This window comes from Polypterus senegalus, chromosome 1, assembly GCF_016835505.1.
Source record: "Polypterus senegalus isolate Bchr_013 chromosome 1, ASM1683550v1, whole genome shotgun sequence".
NCBI classification, from domain to species: domain Eukaryota; kingdom Metazoa; phylum Chordata; class Cladistia; order Polypteriformes; family Polypteridae; genus Polypterus; species Polypterus senegalus.
Window position 1 is genome coordinate 332,616,052 of NC_053154.1, and position 16,163 is coordinate 332,632,214.

At 42.6% G+C, this 16,163-nt stretch overlaps 1 protein-coding gene across 1 annotated transcript in view; it reads right to left on the bottom strand.

Annotated features, from left to right (window-relative positions):
• nucb2a (nucleobindin 2a) overlaps nt 1-11,283 on the bottom strand; it is an 82,231-nt gene extending 70,948 nt beyond the window's left edge. Inside the window, exon 1 of the mRNA XM_039738598.1 lies at nt 11,141-11,283. Coding sequence (XP_039594532.1) covers nt 11,141-11,185 — 45 coding nt within the window. The 5' untranslated portion in view covers nt 11,186-11,283. The remainder of the gene's footprint in view (nt 1-11,140) is intronic.
• Between the last annotated feature and the right edge of the window lie 4,880 nt (nt 11,284-16,163).

The window sequence follows — 16,163 nt, forward strand, 5'->3', positions numbered from 1 at the left end:
CTTTACATGTTCGACAACGCGGTGACAGCCAGTGAAATTTTCTATGCTATAACATAACCTCAAGTGAGGCCCACCGAGTCAACCAGTGGATTAGGAAGGCAATGCCGAGATACAGGACGCACTCAGGAGGTGATGGAAGAGTAAAGAATGATGACCATTAATGAGCAATGCCACACTACTATGGAGGACTTTTAGCTAATTCATTATTTAACAAACAGCAGCAATTTATTTCTGCACAGTCAAAAATCACACAAGGAGTGCCACAATGGGTTTTAACAAGCCCCGTTTTTGACAGCCCCTCAGCTTTGACTCTGTAAGGAGACAAGAAAAAACTCCCCAAAAATCCTTTGTCGGGGAAAAAAAATGGAAAAGAAATCTTAGGAAACATAATTCAGAGAGAGAGAGAGAGAGAGAGAGCTCCTTCCAGGTAGATTGAGCATGCAATGGGTGTGAACAAATGGGGTAAATGCAACCCACAAAATAGAACACGAGTACAGTGGAACCTCGGGTCACGAACGTCTCAGAACGCCTACAAATCGGGTTACGACCAAAAAGTTCGCCAAACTTTTGCATCTGTTCATGACCACACACTTGGGTGACGAACAAGCTAGTTTCCCTTACGGTTCATACGCGCCAATGATTTCCGCACGTGTTCAGTCTCTCCCTGTGCATTCGCTGTGAACTCTTTGTGCTCTATTTAGTTTCTCTTCCGGTTGATACGCGCCGGTGATTTCCGCACGTGTTCAGTCTCTCCCTGTACTGTACGTTGTTCTCGGTCAGACATGCATTGCGCAGAGAGACTTTACCTCAGAACTGTAATCTCTTCAGCACCCAGCTTCTGACTCACTTCCTTCATGTCAGAACTCGACTCATGCAAGGTTAGTTTTCTTGGTTGTTTATGGTTAGTTTTTGTATAAATTAATTATTTTTCAAATGTTCATTTTTTTCCCTGTGCTTAAAACACTTAAAAAAAAAAAAAAGTGTTTACAACGAGCGGTTCGTAAGGCGGTAGCGCAAACTCTTGCAATGTTAGTTTTCTCTGTTTAAGTTTTTCTCAGTGTTATACAATGTTTTACATTTAGTTTACTATTACACTGCGCATTCTATGGTATAATTAACTATTTTTGTGCTTAAAAATATTTAAAAAAAAATATATTTAGATACAGTTCGTACGATATGGAATGGATTAATTGTTTTTACGTACAATCCTACGGGGGAAATTATTTGGGTCACGACCAAATCGGGTTGCGACCAGAGTTTTGGAACAAATTACGGTCGTGACCCGAGGTTCCACTGACAGAGCTTCTGTCATGGCTACCTCAGAAACGCAACACAACAGTAAAACTACTTTGTGCTTTCACAGCACTCCTCACCAAGTGTAATGCGCAGAGTTCAGTGTCGACTCTCAAGGCAAAATTCAAGAAAAGATTACACCACTCACTAAATACTGAACTATCACATATTAGGACACAGATTTGTTCAAAAACAAACTAGAAACAAATTATGAAAAACACCAACATCTGTCCACTGGCTAATCATAGAACCACAGATAGATTGTAGAAAAGGAGTCAGACAAGCCAGAGTCTTGGAGACATCAGCAAACAAGTCACCTCCCCCTTACAGTTGAGTCAGTGCTGGGCCGACCAATCAGACAAAAGGAATCTTCTACCTCGTGATTCAAGAGAAGTGTGTCATGAAACATCACGGTACACCTTCACACGGCCTCACTGTCGCTGCTTTCTCCTCTTTAGCGAAGTCACAATTCCTTGCTTTTCCTCTTACGACAAACAGATAGGTTGATACTTTATTTGTTCCCAAGGGAAATTAAAAAGTTTCAGAAAATATACATACATACACGCACACATCTTACATATAAACGTCAACGCGTGTGTGTCTGTCTGTCCAGTTCGGAAGTGTGAGGGTGCAGCATGAAGTTCAAAGAGCTGGCAAAGTAGCCCCAAATTAACAAGTTGGAAGAAGAAAGAAGGACGAGGCTACAGCATGAAACTTAAATGAAAGCGACTCCATCGCCAAAGTGAAACTGCCGAGGAAAGACAAACAAGAAACTCGCTTAGCTGCTGATAAACAAGGGGAGGCAAACACATCGGCAAAACGAAATCGCGACTCTGCATTTCAATTTCTTTTCTGATGATTTCAATAGCTTTTAGGAGCCCGGCCTTTTTAGAGCACTGGCTTACACAGCTAGTATATATCTATCTATATCTATATAAAACAAACATCAATTCCCCCAAAAGACCAGAAAGAACTAATGGTTTGGTTAATCGAGAGCTCTGCGTTGGGCTGGCGCCCTGCCCAGGGTTTGTTTCCTGCCTTGCGCCCTGTGTTGGCTGGGATTGGCTCCAGCAGACCCACCCCCCGTGGCCCTGTTTTAGGATATGGCGGGTTGGATGATGGATAGATGGATTGATAATCGCGAGCTGCTGCTGTCAATCACACATTTGTAGGTGGCAGTAAGTGGAGCTCAGATTGGACCACAGGTTTATAATTAAAGTGATTAAGCATTTGAACAGGCTTGAGGTGTCCACTAATGGGACATGCTGGCAGATGTCTGAAGTCACCAGCATTTAGAATTTTTCATCATTATGGTATCCATAATGGAGTCGATCATTTCTGTTGCTGAGTGAGCCAGGATGATGTCACTTCTGTCCCTGATAAGTGAAGTTCGATGAACCGGGGCCTCATGTATAAATGGTGTGTACACACAGAAATGATGCGTAAGAACGTTTCCACATCCAAACAAGTGGATAGGACTGGCGAGCTTTGTTGGGCTGAATGGCCTGTTCTCGTCTAGATTGTTCTAATTCTAATTCTAATTCTAATTCAGTCCACACTTCCATATCCTGATCACACAGATTAGTCTGAATTGTGCTGTGCTCCTTTGTCATCGTTGCTCATCCACATAAATCTCAAGTTTTCCTCCTGCTTATTCCACTCAGATGGATGACACCCATCCCGCACTTAAACAGCATCTGAAATAAGCGGTTTGTGACAGTGGCCTACAGAACCCAAAATGTCACAGTACCCGCACCCATTGTAACTTCCTATGAGAGGTGACACTTTATATTGTATAACTTATAGAAAAGCAATCAAACATTTCTCATTATATGGAGTCAAGCCAAGTTGAAATCCTTTTCCACCTCACTCCGGATCTTCGCCCTTTATACCTTCAGATAGGCTCCTCCTCTAAAAGGATGTAATGGAGCTCCTAAGGCAGCAAACACCACAGTACTTACCAGGTGAATACAATAATATGTCACGTATCCCACTTTCACGTATCCTCGGATGTTTTAGACACATGTAGCCTTTTGTCCAGAGGGCAGTTGAGACGAGCCGACACTTGGTCAGCATTGACAGCAGCATCTCTTCCAATTTAATTTGAAAATTCACTTAAACATATCTAATAACAAGCCAATGGCCAAATTTTGGCATTAATGACATTAATAACATTAAAAACTAAAAGAGAGAGAGAGAGAGAGAGAGAGAGAGAGAGATAGCATCTGCATGGTGTGATGAGCACACTCTTTATAACATGAAGTATGCATTGTCTATCCATCGATAAAAAACCAAACTCATTTGTGTGAGTAACATTTGAATAAGGTGATAAGAGACTGTGCTAATGCTGCTGCTCACTCACGGCCTGTCACTTCATCACAACAGTTCTATCCATCCAACCATCCATTATTCAACCCGCTATATCCTAACTACAGGGTCACGGGGGTCTGCTGGAGCCAATCCCAGTCAACACAGGGCACAAAGCAGGAATAAACCCCAGGCAGGTCGCCAGCCCACCACAGACAACAGTTCTGTTCAGTTGGAATTCATCAGGTTGTCCACCCTTTGCACATTCTCTTCAATCCAAGCCACCTGGACACAGCTGAGGAGCTAAAAAAAAAAAACAAAACTTGGCCACAGACAAGAACCGAGCGCCGCTCCTCATCCTGTCGTACCAGAAACTCTTGTTGATGATGCGGACATGCCGCCCTCACAGATGTTAAGAAGTTACATCGGCGTATCAAGTCAAGCTGCTATCTTTCACTTATGTTTGAGTGTTGCGTCCTCCTCCACCCATTTTGAGGTCTCTGTATGTTTGACTAGGCCAAGAGATAAAAGAAGCATTTTTCAGGGAGGATGTGCCCCTTTGCAAAATACACCATCATGCAGTATTAATTGACAAAACACAGTGTTCCATATACAAAGGCACTATATAACATCAAGACTGACGCAATGATTCACTGCAGTCATTTTTTCATAAGATTAATAAAAGGTGAATGCAGTCCATACTGCTGACGTGTCACGATGCGAGGTTCCTTTTGCAGTTAAGGTAAAGTTAAAAACTCTCGGCTTTGAAGTGTTTTAATGGTTGCTTACTTGTAAGTATCTTTGCTACTGTGTCACTCCGGAGAATCCTTGGGGGCTGCTGGTTTGACTTTGTGTTTCTCGTGGAGTCCTGAATGAGGCACACAACCTGCATTGTGAGGGAGCGTCACTTATGGCGCGATTCCCCAAGGGTGACCCAGCTCGCAGGACCCGAGTGGCTGGACCAGGCCAAGAGTTCGCCCACGTAACACCTGGCTGTGGCAGATAAGAGGGTCATTTCCTTTTGGGTGGGACTGGACCGCGTGTCTGCCTAGGGGGTTTGCCAACCAGGATCCCGAGTTGTTTCGTTGTGTGGTGGGTGCGGCAACGCGCTGTACCAGTGCAGGCTCCCCAACTTGACTTGACTTGCTTGTAAGGCCTAAAGCACTTTTCACTTGTTGTAATCAATTTATGATTCCCAGTTTTGAACCACTTGTGTCAAAACGGACCCCGAACTGATGTTAACCCGATTCTAGTGAATTAATCTGCAAGTTGCTTTGAACAAAAACGTCAGCTAAATGAACAAATGTAAATGTAACATCAGTGTATAAATAATGCTTTATTCACACGATATCAGACAGTTATGAGTTTCTGGGTTAGAAATTCTACATAAGCAACCTAAGAACTCAGAGCTACAAGTTGGACAATTCAAAGCAAACAAACTTAACCAAATTATTCTAATATTATTATTACAGTTGTACCTCGGTATACGTCCTTAATTCATTCCAGACCCTTTGACTTAACAGGACGTATACCAAACACATTTTTTCCATAAGAAATAAAGGGAAAATGATTAATCTGTTCCCATGAAAAAAAATCCTATTGTTATTGGCATATTATGCATCGATGGGGTTGTATAAAATAATTTAAGCACTCCTTAATACTAAAATACATAAATACAAAAGCAATTAGATGAAATAAATGAAAATTTAACCTCACTTCATTTTTTTGATAACGTCTTTGTTTTTCACAATCGTTCTCGGCATACGGTATGCAGAAGCCAAGTCCCGGATACGCACGCCACCTTCATACTTTTCAACAATCAATTCAAATTTACGCAAAAAAACACAAAATCACGTAAAAATTCACATTGAGTTATAGCGCGGGATGTTCACTGAATGCTAGCAACTGGCGTATTGACGCTCGTGGTTTTGTCTGGAGAGAGGTAAACAAGGGTAGTGTAGTGTTCTCTAGACTGAAGTAGCGACACACTCAGAATAACGTTTCAAATGCGGTTTACTTTGAACCACGTTTAACCAACTCTCCATACAGCGTGCCTTCTAAACCACACCCTCTCCCTCTGATGGGAAGCAGACCATAGCAATCAACACCCGAACATAAAGCAATGGACAAAAGCATCATTGAACAATCGTATACAACAGGTGGCACGCGGGTTGTTCACTGAATGCTAGCAACTGGCGTATTGACGCTCGTGGGCATTCGTGGTTTTGTATCGAGAGAGGTAAACAAGGGTAGCATGCAAGTCGTATTCCAAACAGGTCGTATACCAAGTTGGACTTATTCCAAAGCAGACGTATACCAAGGTACCACTGTACTATTATTCACTATTTGGCTGATGCCTTTATCCAAGGAGACATAAAACACTTGAGATACAAATGGCTGCATTTCTTTTATTTTTCCACTTGACTTGCTCAAAGTCGCTGTTGTGAACTGGGTGTCCCAATAGTACATAAATCCCATAAATACTTCTGAAACTTTCCACTGGTGGGGGGGGGATCTACCAGCAAAACCCTGACTAGAAACAAATGGGGCCCTGAAGAATCTTAATAAAATAAAAGGTTTCTTTTAAAATAAAAATGTTGTATAGCACAAGAAGCTCCGTGGAGCACAAAAAGGAGTTGCCCGAGAAGGCAAGGCAATCCAAATTAAACACAGTCCTAATATAATTCAAAAATGGAGCTGAAAGTTAAAATATTCTAATAAGTCACAATGAACACGAAGGCACAGCAAATAATAATAGAAATCACCAAAAACTCCCTAGCGCCAGGAATTGTGGGAGACCCTCCAGACACATAGGGGTGGAGGGCAGTTTCTGGCGGTGATTGGCATGTGGCCCCGCCTGTTGGGGAACCGCCCAAAAAATACATGGGACATAACACGGGCAGCTTAGGTACAAACACAAAACCAAAAAAAATAAAGAATACAGATAAACACAAGCAAAATGAATAAAAAAATAAAAGAATGTAAAAAATGAACAAAAGACATAAAAGAAAATTTGAATCACAGCCAGAAAAAGAACCCTGGCTGAAATCAGACAGGCACACATTGTCAGCAGCGGTTGTGATGGATGGCCGGCAGCTCAGCCCGCCTGGGATGCCCTGAGAACGAACAGACGGGTGAAGGCAGCTACTTTTAGACACTGCCTACCCCAAGACGTTAGATGGCAGCTCACCTGGAGTATAGCGGTGCTCCGGATTCCCACAGGACATCTTGGAACTTGGAGTTTGCTATCTCAGCCCTGTTGGGTGCCGCCAAGGGGTGCTATGGAAGGACTGGGGGAGTTGTGCTTCCCTTATATCCCAGAAGTACTCTCGAGTCATGAGGATGGAAATCCAGAAGTACTTCCTGGCAGTCGAAAAACTTGAATTCTCTGTCTGACCCGGAAGTGCCGGCAAATCATGTGGGAGGAAGAACAGAAGCACTTCCGGGTCAAGAACTATATAAAGGACTGCTGAAGACCCAGCAAGTGAACCAGAGTTGGGTGGAGGTGGACAAAGTTTGCTGGGAGGTGTGGTGGAGAAAACTGAGAATATTATTGTGCCTATTTAATTGTCTATTAGCGGCTGTGGTGCTTGGATAGCACGATTTAAACAAAAGAAGAAAATAAATGACGACTTCTTCGTGTTTTTAACCCGTGTCGTGCGTCTGTCTGTTGGGGTTAAAAAGGGAAACAATGACCCCTAGTGTCTACTCTTTTACATGGTCCTTAAACACACAACCTCAGACTTTGAAAGTCCAAAGTCTTCACGACTACACCACACTGCGACTGAATTGTCCGAGGTTTGACGTAACGCTAACCTTTCAACAAAGTCAATGGTATAAAACAAAATTTAATAACCTGGGGCCTCATGCAGAACACCGTGCGTAACATTTGCACTATAACATGGCATAAGCACAGGGTATGAGGTACCGTGGAAATGTGTGCGGCTTTACGGCAGGTTTAGGTTTGATACATCGCGATTTAGAATTAGAATTAGAATTAGAACAATCTAGACGAGAACAGGCCATTCAGCCCAACAAAGCTCGCCAGTCCTATCCACTTGTTTGGATGTGGAAACGTTCTTACGCATCATTTCTGTGTGTACGCACCATTTATACATGAGGCCCCGGTTCATCGAACTTCACTTATCAGGGACAGAAGTGACATCATCCTGGCTCACTCAGCAACAGAAATGATCGACTCCATTATGGATACCATAATGATGAAAAATTCTAAATGCTGGTGACTTCAGACATCTGCCAGCATGTCCCATTAGTGGACACCTCAAGCCTGTTCAAATGCTTAATCACTTTAATTATAAACCTCATTTCTGTGCGTACGCACCATTTATACATGAGGCCCCGGTGCACGAGAAATGCAATTTTCGGGGATGAACTGCATTTAAAGAAAAGTGAAACATATTTAATGCATTTACTTTATTCATCATTTTCACAAAAAAATAATATATCTCTAAATTGCTTGTTTGAGGATCCAGTAACAAATCAAAAGCGACCTCACATTTCTGCAAAAAGTTTGAAAATTCCCGAGAACACACTAAAGTGGGAAGGTGAAACGTGACAAGTCAGAGCTCCAAAAACTCAGGCAGCAGGCGAACGCAGCATAATTGTGTTAAGCTGTAAAGGCGGCAAATGTCAGTTGATTAAAACAGATCTGACTTTCCACTACCTTGACATACACATTTGATCTAACGAGTACTTCCAGTATATAACACTTCTTTTTAATTTGCTGCTTTAAAAATTTCCAAAATGTCTTTGAAAAGACTAACTTAACAAACAAAAGGATAGCACAACATCAAGAAACTCTGCGACTGGGGTTTGTTTTCTTAAAGCACCTTTCATATTTTTACAGCATGAGCTAAGGATGATGTCCATTTTTTATAACTGCAAATCCTGTTTTGCTTCCATATGAAGGGAAGTTTGGTGATGGGGTGAAAAATTCATTACTGAATTAAGTTCAAATTGCAATTCTATAATGTTCAGAACAAAAGCCGACTTCAGCATGGTGCTTGAGGAAAATCAAACTTGATTTTCATGTCTTAAACATACAGTGTTCATTTAAAAATTATCGGAGTTATTGTGTCGTGCAGATAACTACACCCCAGCAGACACAGAACATTACAGAACAAGCAGCCTCTGTGATGCCAACCCTGAACACCGAGATCCATCAACAACGACGACGACTACAAAAAATGGAGCTATCTCCTTTAAACAAGTCACATCGCGTTTGTCTTGTTTCCAGGCCAGTCGTTTTTGTTCCGCTACTTATCGCTGACCTCTGACCATCAATAAATGCTGTGAGGAATTGTTTCATTTAACTGGGATTGTTGCTGTTTAGTTATGGGACTAAGTCTATTGATTCACAAAATTTATGCATAAGCACTTTACTTTTTTAAATATACGTGGAGACACACACACACACAAAGAAATTTATTAAATGAAGATCTCTGACAGCTTGTTTGCCTGACACAGCAAATGTGTAATGACGAAGAGAAAGAAATGAACACAGAAACACAACTCACAACTCACACACACAGATCGGCAAAGGTCGACATGCACAACGGCATCAAGCCCGCCCTGTACCAATCTATGCAGCTTTTGTAGCAATGTGTTTACGTTCAAATTAAATATTATTTAGGTTGTTCATTCAATTTCCTATTCATTTTACTTTACTTATACTTGTGTACTTATAAACATAACTTAATATACTGCACTTGGTTCTACAGAACAGTCAGGTCCCTAAAGTGTAACTTACATGGAAGTGTTGAACGGAACATTCCATGCCAATTTTTATAGGCTTACATGTTTACAGAGTCATTAATATCACATTTACAGAAAACATTAAAAAGCTTAATCAAAATGCAACACATTACCACTCTCCCACAAGCTTACTTTTTGCTTTGTCCACAATGTACCTTATGGCCAGGCACAATGTTTACTAAGGATGAGAAAAGGAACATATGACTAATGATAGGGGGTTAAAATGGGGTCTCTGATCTTTCAAATCAAGTGACCAAATGAAAACAGATGATAAGCTCCATTAGACACACAAGTCATAGATAGATAGATAGATAGATAGATAGATAGATAGATAGATAGATAGATAGATAGATAGATAGATGAAAGGCACTATATGATAGATAGATAGATAGATAGATACCACCAGACACAAAGATGAACAGAGTAAACCAATTCACGATAGACAGATAGATGAAAGGCACTATATAATAGATAGATAGATACTATATAATAGAAAGACAGATAGATTGATAGATGAAAGGCACTATATAACAGATAGAGAACTAGATAGATACCACCAGACACAAAGATGAACAGAGTAAACCAATTCGCCAGCCATCGCTGTCAGATCTTCCCTATGCACAGTATGTTGTTGTACAAGAATTGGTTCCTTCTTGCTCATCAGCTTTGAGGTTTTACTTCAGTAAGACTCTTTTTAATTGCACACCACCTTCCTGACTCAGTAAAAAGGAACCGCTTTTTCAACATCCTTGAACACACTTTGACCAACGGAGCTCAAAAGATAAACCACACTTGGATGAAATGGTCAGTTCAACTGGTCAGCACCGTCTGGCAAGTTTATTCTCTCTTGTCCAAAATGTCCCTGTCATATGGCAAGACACCACAAGACAAATTTATGATATGACTAATGATCGCCAATGGATTTAAAATGGAGTTAAGCAACCGCATGAAACAGATGACAGGCCAAATGTGAAACAAAAGTCAAAGATGAATAGATAAATAGACAGATTGGTAGATGGATTGACAAACTGACAGGCTGACAGGATAGATAAACATAGTAATCTAATACACCAGCCATCGCTGTCAGATTTTTCCGATGTATAGCACATTGTTGTACATTCATTGGTCTCTTTAAATTTAAGCAAGACGCATTAAACGCACACCACCTTTCTGTCTCAGAAAACCGGTGCAGCTTTTACACTATCCATGAACGCTATCGATATCAAACCGCTACACCAAACGATGAGGAAGTGGTCGGTTCAACTGGCTTCCAGTATTAGGCTAACAGCTACAAAGACTTGCAGAAGTGTCCCTAAAGATCAACTTGTGAGACTCTCACAATTTGCTGTGAACTTCACCTCAATTTCGATTAACGTACTGAGCCGAGATATCCCGGCCAGTTCGGGTAGACCTTCTTTCCTTTCCTATTTTACTCGCCAGCGGGTACAACTGGTCGAAGTGACGCGAGGGTCGCTTGGATGCTGGGTGGCCACTTGTCAGCTGTCAGAAGACAAACGACATTTCACGCTCGATGCACAGTGCACAAGCGTCACAGGACACTTGCCCACATTCCGAGATGCCTACGTTCGTTGTGCCCAGGTGTCCCCTGCCAGCGCTGATGCTCCACATCTCTTCCCCGATTCGATGTCAGGAAGCATCTGCGCGTATCAGGCAACACACCGCACGCTCCTTAAAAAGTTCGGAGTTGCCTCTTCGAAGCCGACTAGATGGCCTGTGCCGTTCTCTCGGTGCTCGGCGTGCTTACCTTCTGTCCCGCGGTTGTTTCCTTCCTTCTCGTTGTGGGGCTCATTCACAGAAACCAACGGCACTTAGCAGCTCGATCAGTGCGCGCGCACGCGTGCCTGTTTGTGTGTGTGGCTTTTTTAGCGGAATGTAAACGTCTGCTTAGCACCGCCCTTTCCGACAGTCGTCCAACCTAAACTTGGAAATGCCATAGCAACGACCCGTTATTCTCAATTCTGATTGGACATCTTCGTGCGTTGGCCGGGTTATCAGTGAAACGCCACGAGGCGATTGGCTGTAGCGAATGCCTGGTAAAATTGGAGGCGCGGCGTCTTCCTTCATGTTGAGTTGCAGCGAAAGGTACGTGGCGTTCGGAGCGCCGTCCAGGTTTGCCAGTGATGTCAGGGTGAAATGTGTGGTTAGGGTGACCTGCGAGGAGTGTTACAAAACATGGCTAAATATTGGCGGAGTAAACAGCGTGCGGTTAGACGGGGATTATAAAGCGTATTTGAACTGTGCGTAACGCTGTCGAGTAATCTAGGTGTAGCTTTAAAGGTAAGAAGCTTAGCGGTGGAAGTCGATGAGAGAGAGACTGTGTGGCTGCGCGTAAGCAGGCGCCCGGAATCGATCTCGGGCCAACTTTGCCCTCTTTTGCAATTCGGATACATTGTTTTAAGCCACTCCAAACGCTCCCGACCCCTTTTTGTGAAGACAGTCACCTTGATCTATAAGACGTATTTGTAATGCTTAACGCATATAAACCGAAGAGCTTTAACTAATTAAGCTGCACTCGATAGTTCCGCTTCTTTAGGGGTGGGTGTGTATCTTATGCTGGACCGATTCCAAAGCATCATCCAAGTGGCGTCCTGACATTGGCTGCAATTGTAGCCGTTCAGTGTCTCCGGTCCTGTTGTTCTGTGCATTAAGAGAAGAGTGGGATTCAGGGAAAGTGTCTGGAGCGGCAGCTGCCACAGGAGCCTGGAGTCACCTCTTAAAACTGCGTTCTCTGTTCTCTTGGCTGGAGTTGAAGGGCTCTGGGTGAAGTTTCTTTCCAGTGTAGTCCTAGGCCATGCCCAAGGCAGCATTGCAGTTCAGTTTATTTTTATATTTAGTTCTGTGCTATAATAATCCAGTTTTTCACGGAACATGGTTTAAAAAAAATGCCATATATTGCCTAATTCTGGTAAGAGAAGTTAGGATACTTGGTTTTTGAGAAATCGGTTAAGGATTCCTTAAGAGGTTTTCATACCTAGTTCATTGTGTGTGTTTCCGCCAACCCCCATGTCTGGTTCGTTCAGGTAGATGTGAACACTCCAATCACACTGTGGTGTGTAACAAAATAACCGTCCAGTGAATTTTTGGAAAGGGTAATTTCGGTAAGGTACCAAGCAAAACCTCTTGCGGTTTACGCGAGGTATGATTGTGATCGGAAACTGGACCAAGCTGTGTGAAATGCCGTGCTTAATGCTTGAAATCGTGCATGGTGTGGTAGTTGTGGTAAGCGTCTTCTGTTGGTGGTTGGGGAATTTCATTCACAGCATAATGAGGCAAGGATTAACATGGAGCATTTAGAAAGCTTCTTCCCCTTCATCTTTTTCCACTTTGTGGGATCCCTGTGCTTGATCGGTCTTCTCCAAACAGCTTGGTCCTGCACTTCCTCACCAGTCAAGTCCTCGTCCTTTAGATCTTCTTTTACTTTATCCATCCACCTCTGCTTTGGCTTCCCTCACCTTCTCTCATCATTTCCATCACTCTTTTGCCCACACATCCATTTTCTATCCTCATCACATATCTTTACCATTTCACCTTACTTTCCTGAACCTTCCTAGATATCTCTCCCACTTTTGTTGTACCTCCGATTGTTCTATTTCAGCCTTTTTTTGTAACCTCGTACCAAGGTTATCATAGTTTTGCCTTTTGATATTAGTTTTTATTTCTATATTTTTTTCTGACCTTATTTGGAAATTCAGTTTAGTTTTAGTTTTGCTTCAGCGTGTATTTATAGTTTTAATTTAGTTTTTATTTCATGAAGACATTTCTGTTTTATTTTTTATATCTATTAGTTTCAGTTTTAGTAATTATGGCATTGAGCTCCTACTGAGTTTAGTTTTGTATCACAATCAGACAGAACTGTACACTTAACAGATTTGGATAGGAGTTTAATGTTAGTGGAATCTTACCAAACTAAATGGTTTACTGTCTGGTTTTGTTTTGTCTGATTAAAATGAGCATGGTCAAAACCAGATACTGAATATGAAAAATGTTATCATTTTTAAAATATTTTCTATGTCATTTGTGCTGAACAAATCTGTGCTGACTGGTGAAACATTTTGTCTTTTCCTTTTATTGCCCAGAATGGGCCAATTTAAAATGAAATTTAGGTGAATTTTCAGGTTTGAGGGCTTTTTACTCAAAATATCTACAGCACACAATATATCCCACTCCAAGATAATGTGCTTATAATGAATGCCTTCAATATTGCACACAAAAATCTCCCATACTGGGCTATGTTGTTTTCTACCAGCCATATTGATCTCTGAATCTATCTCGGACACATTCAGTTTATAGACAGAACTTTGACACCTGCAGGCCTGAAAATATATCAGAATTCAGAAAACCGATTCTAATGTGTTCTGACAGGTGTGATCGTGAAAATCACGGGGGCTTAGGAAGAACAGGGGTGTTAGGCTTGGATCAGTGTGCAGACCTCACTTAGCTCTATTGAGGGAAACTTCTATCCATCCATTTTCCAACCCGCTGAATCCGAATAGGGTCACGGGGGTCTGCTGGAGCCAATCCCAGCCAACACAGGGCACAAGGCAGGAACCAATCCCGGGCAGGGTGCCAACCCACCGCAGTGAGGGAAACAAAGAAACACAAGCATGTAGTGTCAAGTTAGGGGCTGTAAGACTTGAATAGCCCACCATAAGAACAGTAAATCCTTAAAAGAGCAATTAAAGAGCGAAACATTGAAAAAAGAAGGACACTTTTTTACAATATAATTCTGCTACTGGATTATTTTCACAATATTGGGTATTTTGAACTGTGAATATGAACTAAAAAAGAAAAATTAATAAATATAAAATCTATATAAGTAATCACTATGGCAAGACACCCATGGAAAGCACGCCGGAAGGGGCGTGGATTCACTAAGCCGCTGACAAGTAAGACACCTATGGCGCACACAGGATGGAGCCATGCCCACCAACTCCAAGACCATTGGATACGACGACAACTCGCAGAGCCACGCCCACCAACTCGGACGCGACGACACAGTAAAAATGGCGTCATTTATATTCATCTGTCTTAGAGGCCACATTGACTGTTCATAGAGGCGTGTTTCTCGCGGAGGTGAATCGCCATATGCAGCGTGTAAAACGGTTTGTGAGGGGTATCCCATGGGATCCTTAAAACATTCCTTTACAACTGAGGTTAAAACACAATGAAATAAGCAGTCTTTAAAAACCGAGTTTTCGTTTACGATGCACGACCGCGTGCACCATAGCAGACTGTTTTACACGCTACATACAGCAATTCGCCTCCGTGACAAACGTGCGTCTTCTTAGATGCTCCTGCACTTTGTACACACCCCCTCCTACCTCGCTACCACCGTGGTCGGGTGTCTTGGTGGATTGTATATAGAAAGGCAGCCAAAACCGCACAGAGCAATGAAAAGTCTACGTCAGTCACAGGTGCAAGACGACAACGACTCGAGTGACGAGTTGAAGGTGGGCACATGAGCAGGCAGTGCATACAGCAGACTAGCATGACGGAGGGAGCGGAGTGGACGTCCTTCTCCTCTCCTCCCGTTCCACCCTGAGCGCCGCACGGACGATTGTGTGTTGGTTCATTCCGTGCATTGGTTAAAACCCAATGAAGGAAGCAGTTTTTAAAAACCAATAAGCCCTGTGCCTCTGTTTCATTACCGTCTCACCTGCTTCACCAATGCAAGCCCTGCAACAGTCGAGACGCTCTCTCAGCAGCTGACCTTCTCTGTGCCTGACCGGTTCACACAGAGGCACCACACGACCAGGCAGTGTGTATGCTTCGAGAGCGAGGATAGACGCGACAGGACTATCTAAGAGGAGGCATGTTTGTCACGGATGTAAATCGCTGTATGCAGCGTGTAAAACAATTTGTTGCGAATGTGAATCACTGTGTATTGTATGTTGCCCTCTCCAGAGTTACATCTTTTCAATCACCTACAGTCGTATACACAATGAAGTGAGCAGTCTTTAAAAACCGAGTTTGCGGTTACGACGCACGACCGCGTGCACCATAGCAAACTGTTTTACATACTACATACAGCAATTCGCATCCGTGACAAACATGCGTCTTCTTAGATGCTCCTGCACTTTGTACACACCGCCCTCCTACCTCGCTACTACCGTGGTCGGGTGTCTTGGTGGATTATATATAGGAAGGCAGCCAAAACCGCACAGAGCAATGAAAAGTCTACGTGAGTCACAGGTGCATCTGGACTGTACAAAGACGACAACGACTCGAGTGACGAGTTGGAGGTGGCCACATGAGCAGGCAGTGTATACTGGACGAGAAATTAGCATGACGGAGGGAGCGGAGTGGACGTCCTTCTCCTCTCCTTCCGTTCCACCCTCCGCGCCTGAGCGCTGCACGCATGATTGTGTGTTGGTTCGTTCCGTGCATTGTTACAATGTTGCTTTTCTTGCTGATTTATTACATTACCGATTTTTCAAATGTTAATTTTCTCCCTGTGCTTAAAAATTTATTAAAAAACTGGCCTAATTATGTGGCGTTGGCTAGTAAATACATTAGTAAACACATTAGTATGTTTAGTTTTTCTTAACTTGGCAGACTGTCTTCGCCTCCATACCTGTAGTTCAGTGGAGACATTGCCAACTCAGGAATTTTACAAAGTTTGTATCGCTTCATTGTTAAATGACATTTTTAAAGCAAAAGTGATTGGTCAGCAACAATATGATGACCTTGTATGATGACCTAGTACGTCTCTCGATCAGTGTCGTTTTATTTTCAAAAATCAGGAGTGGTCTCTCTTTGACTTTCTC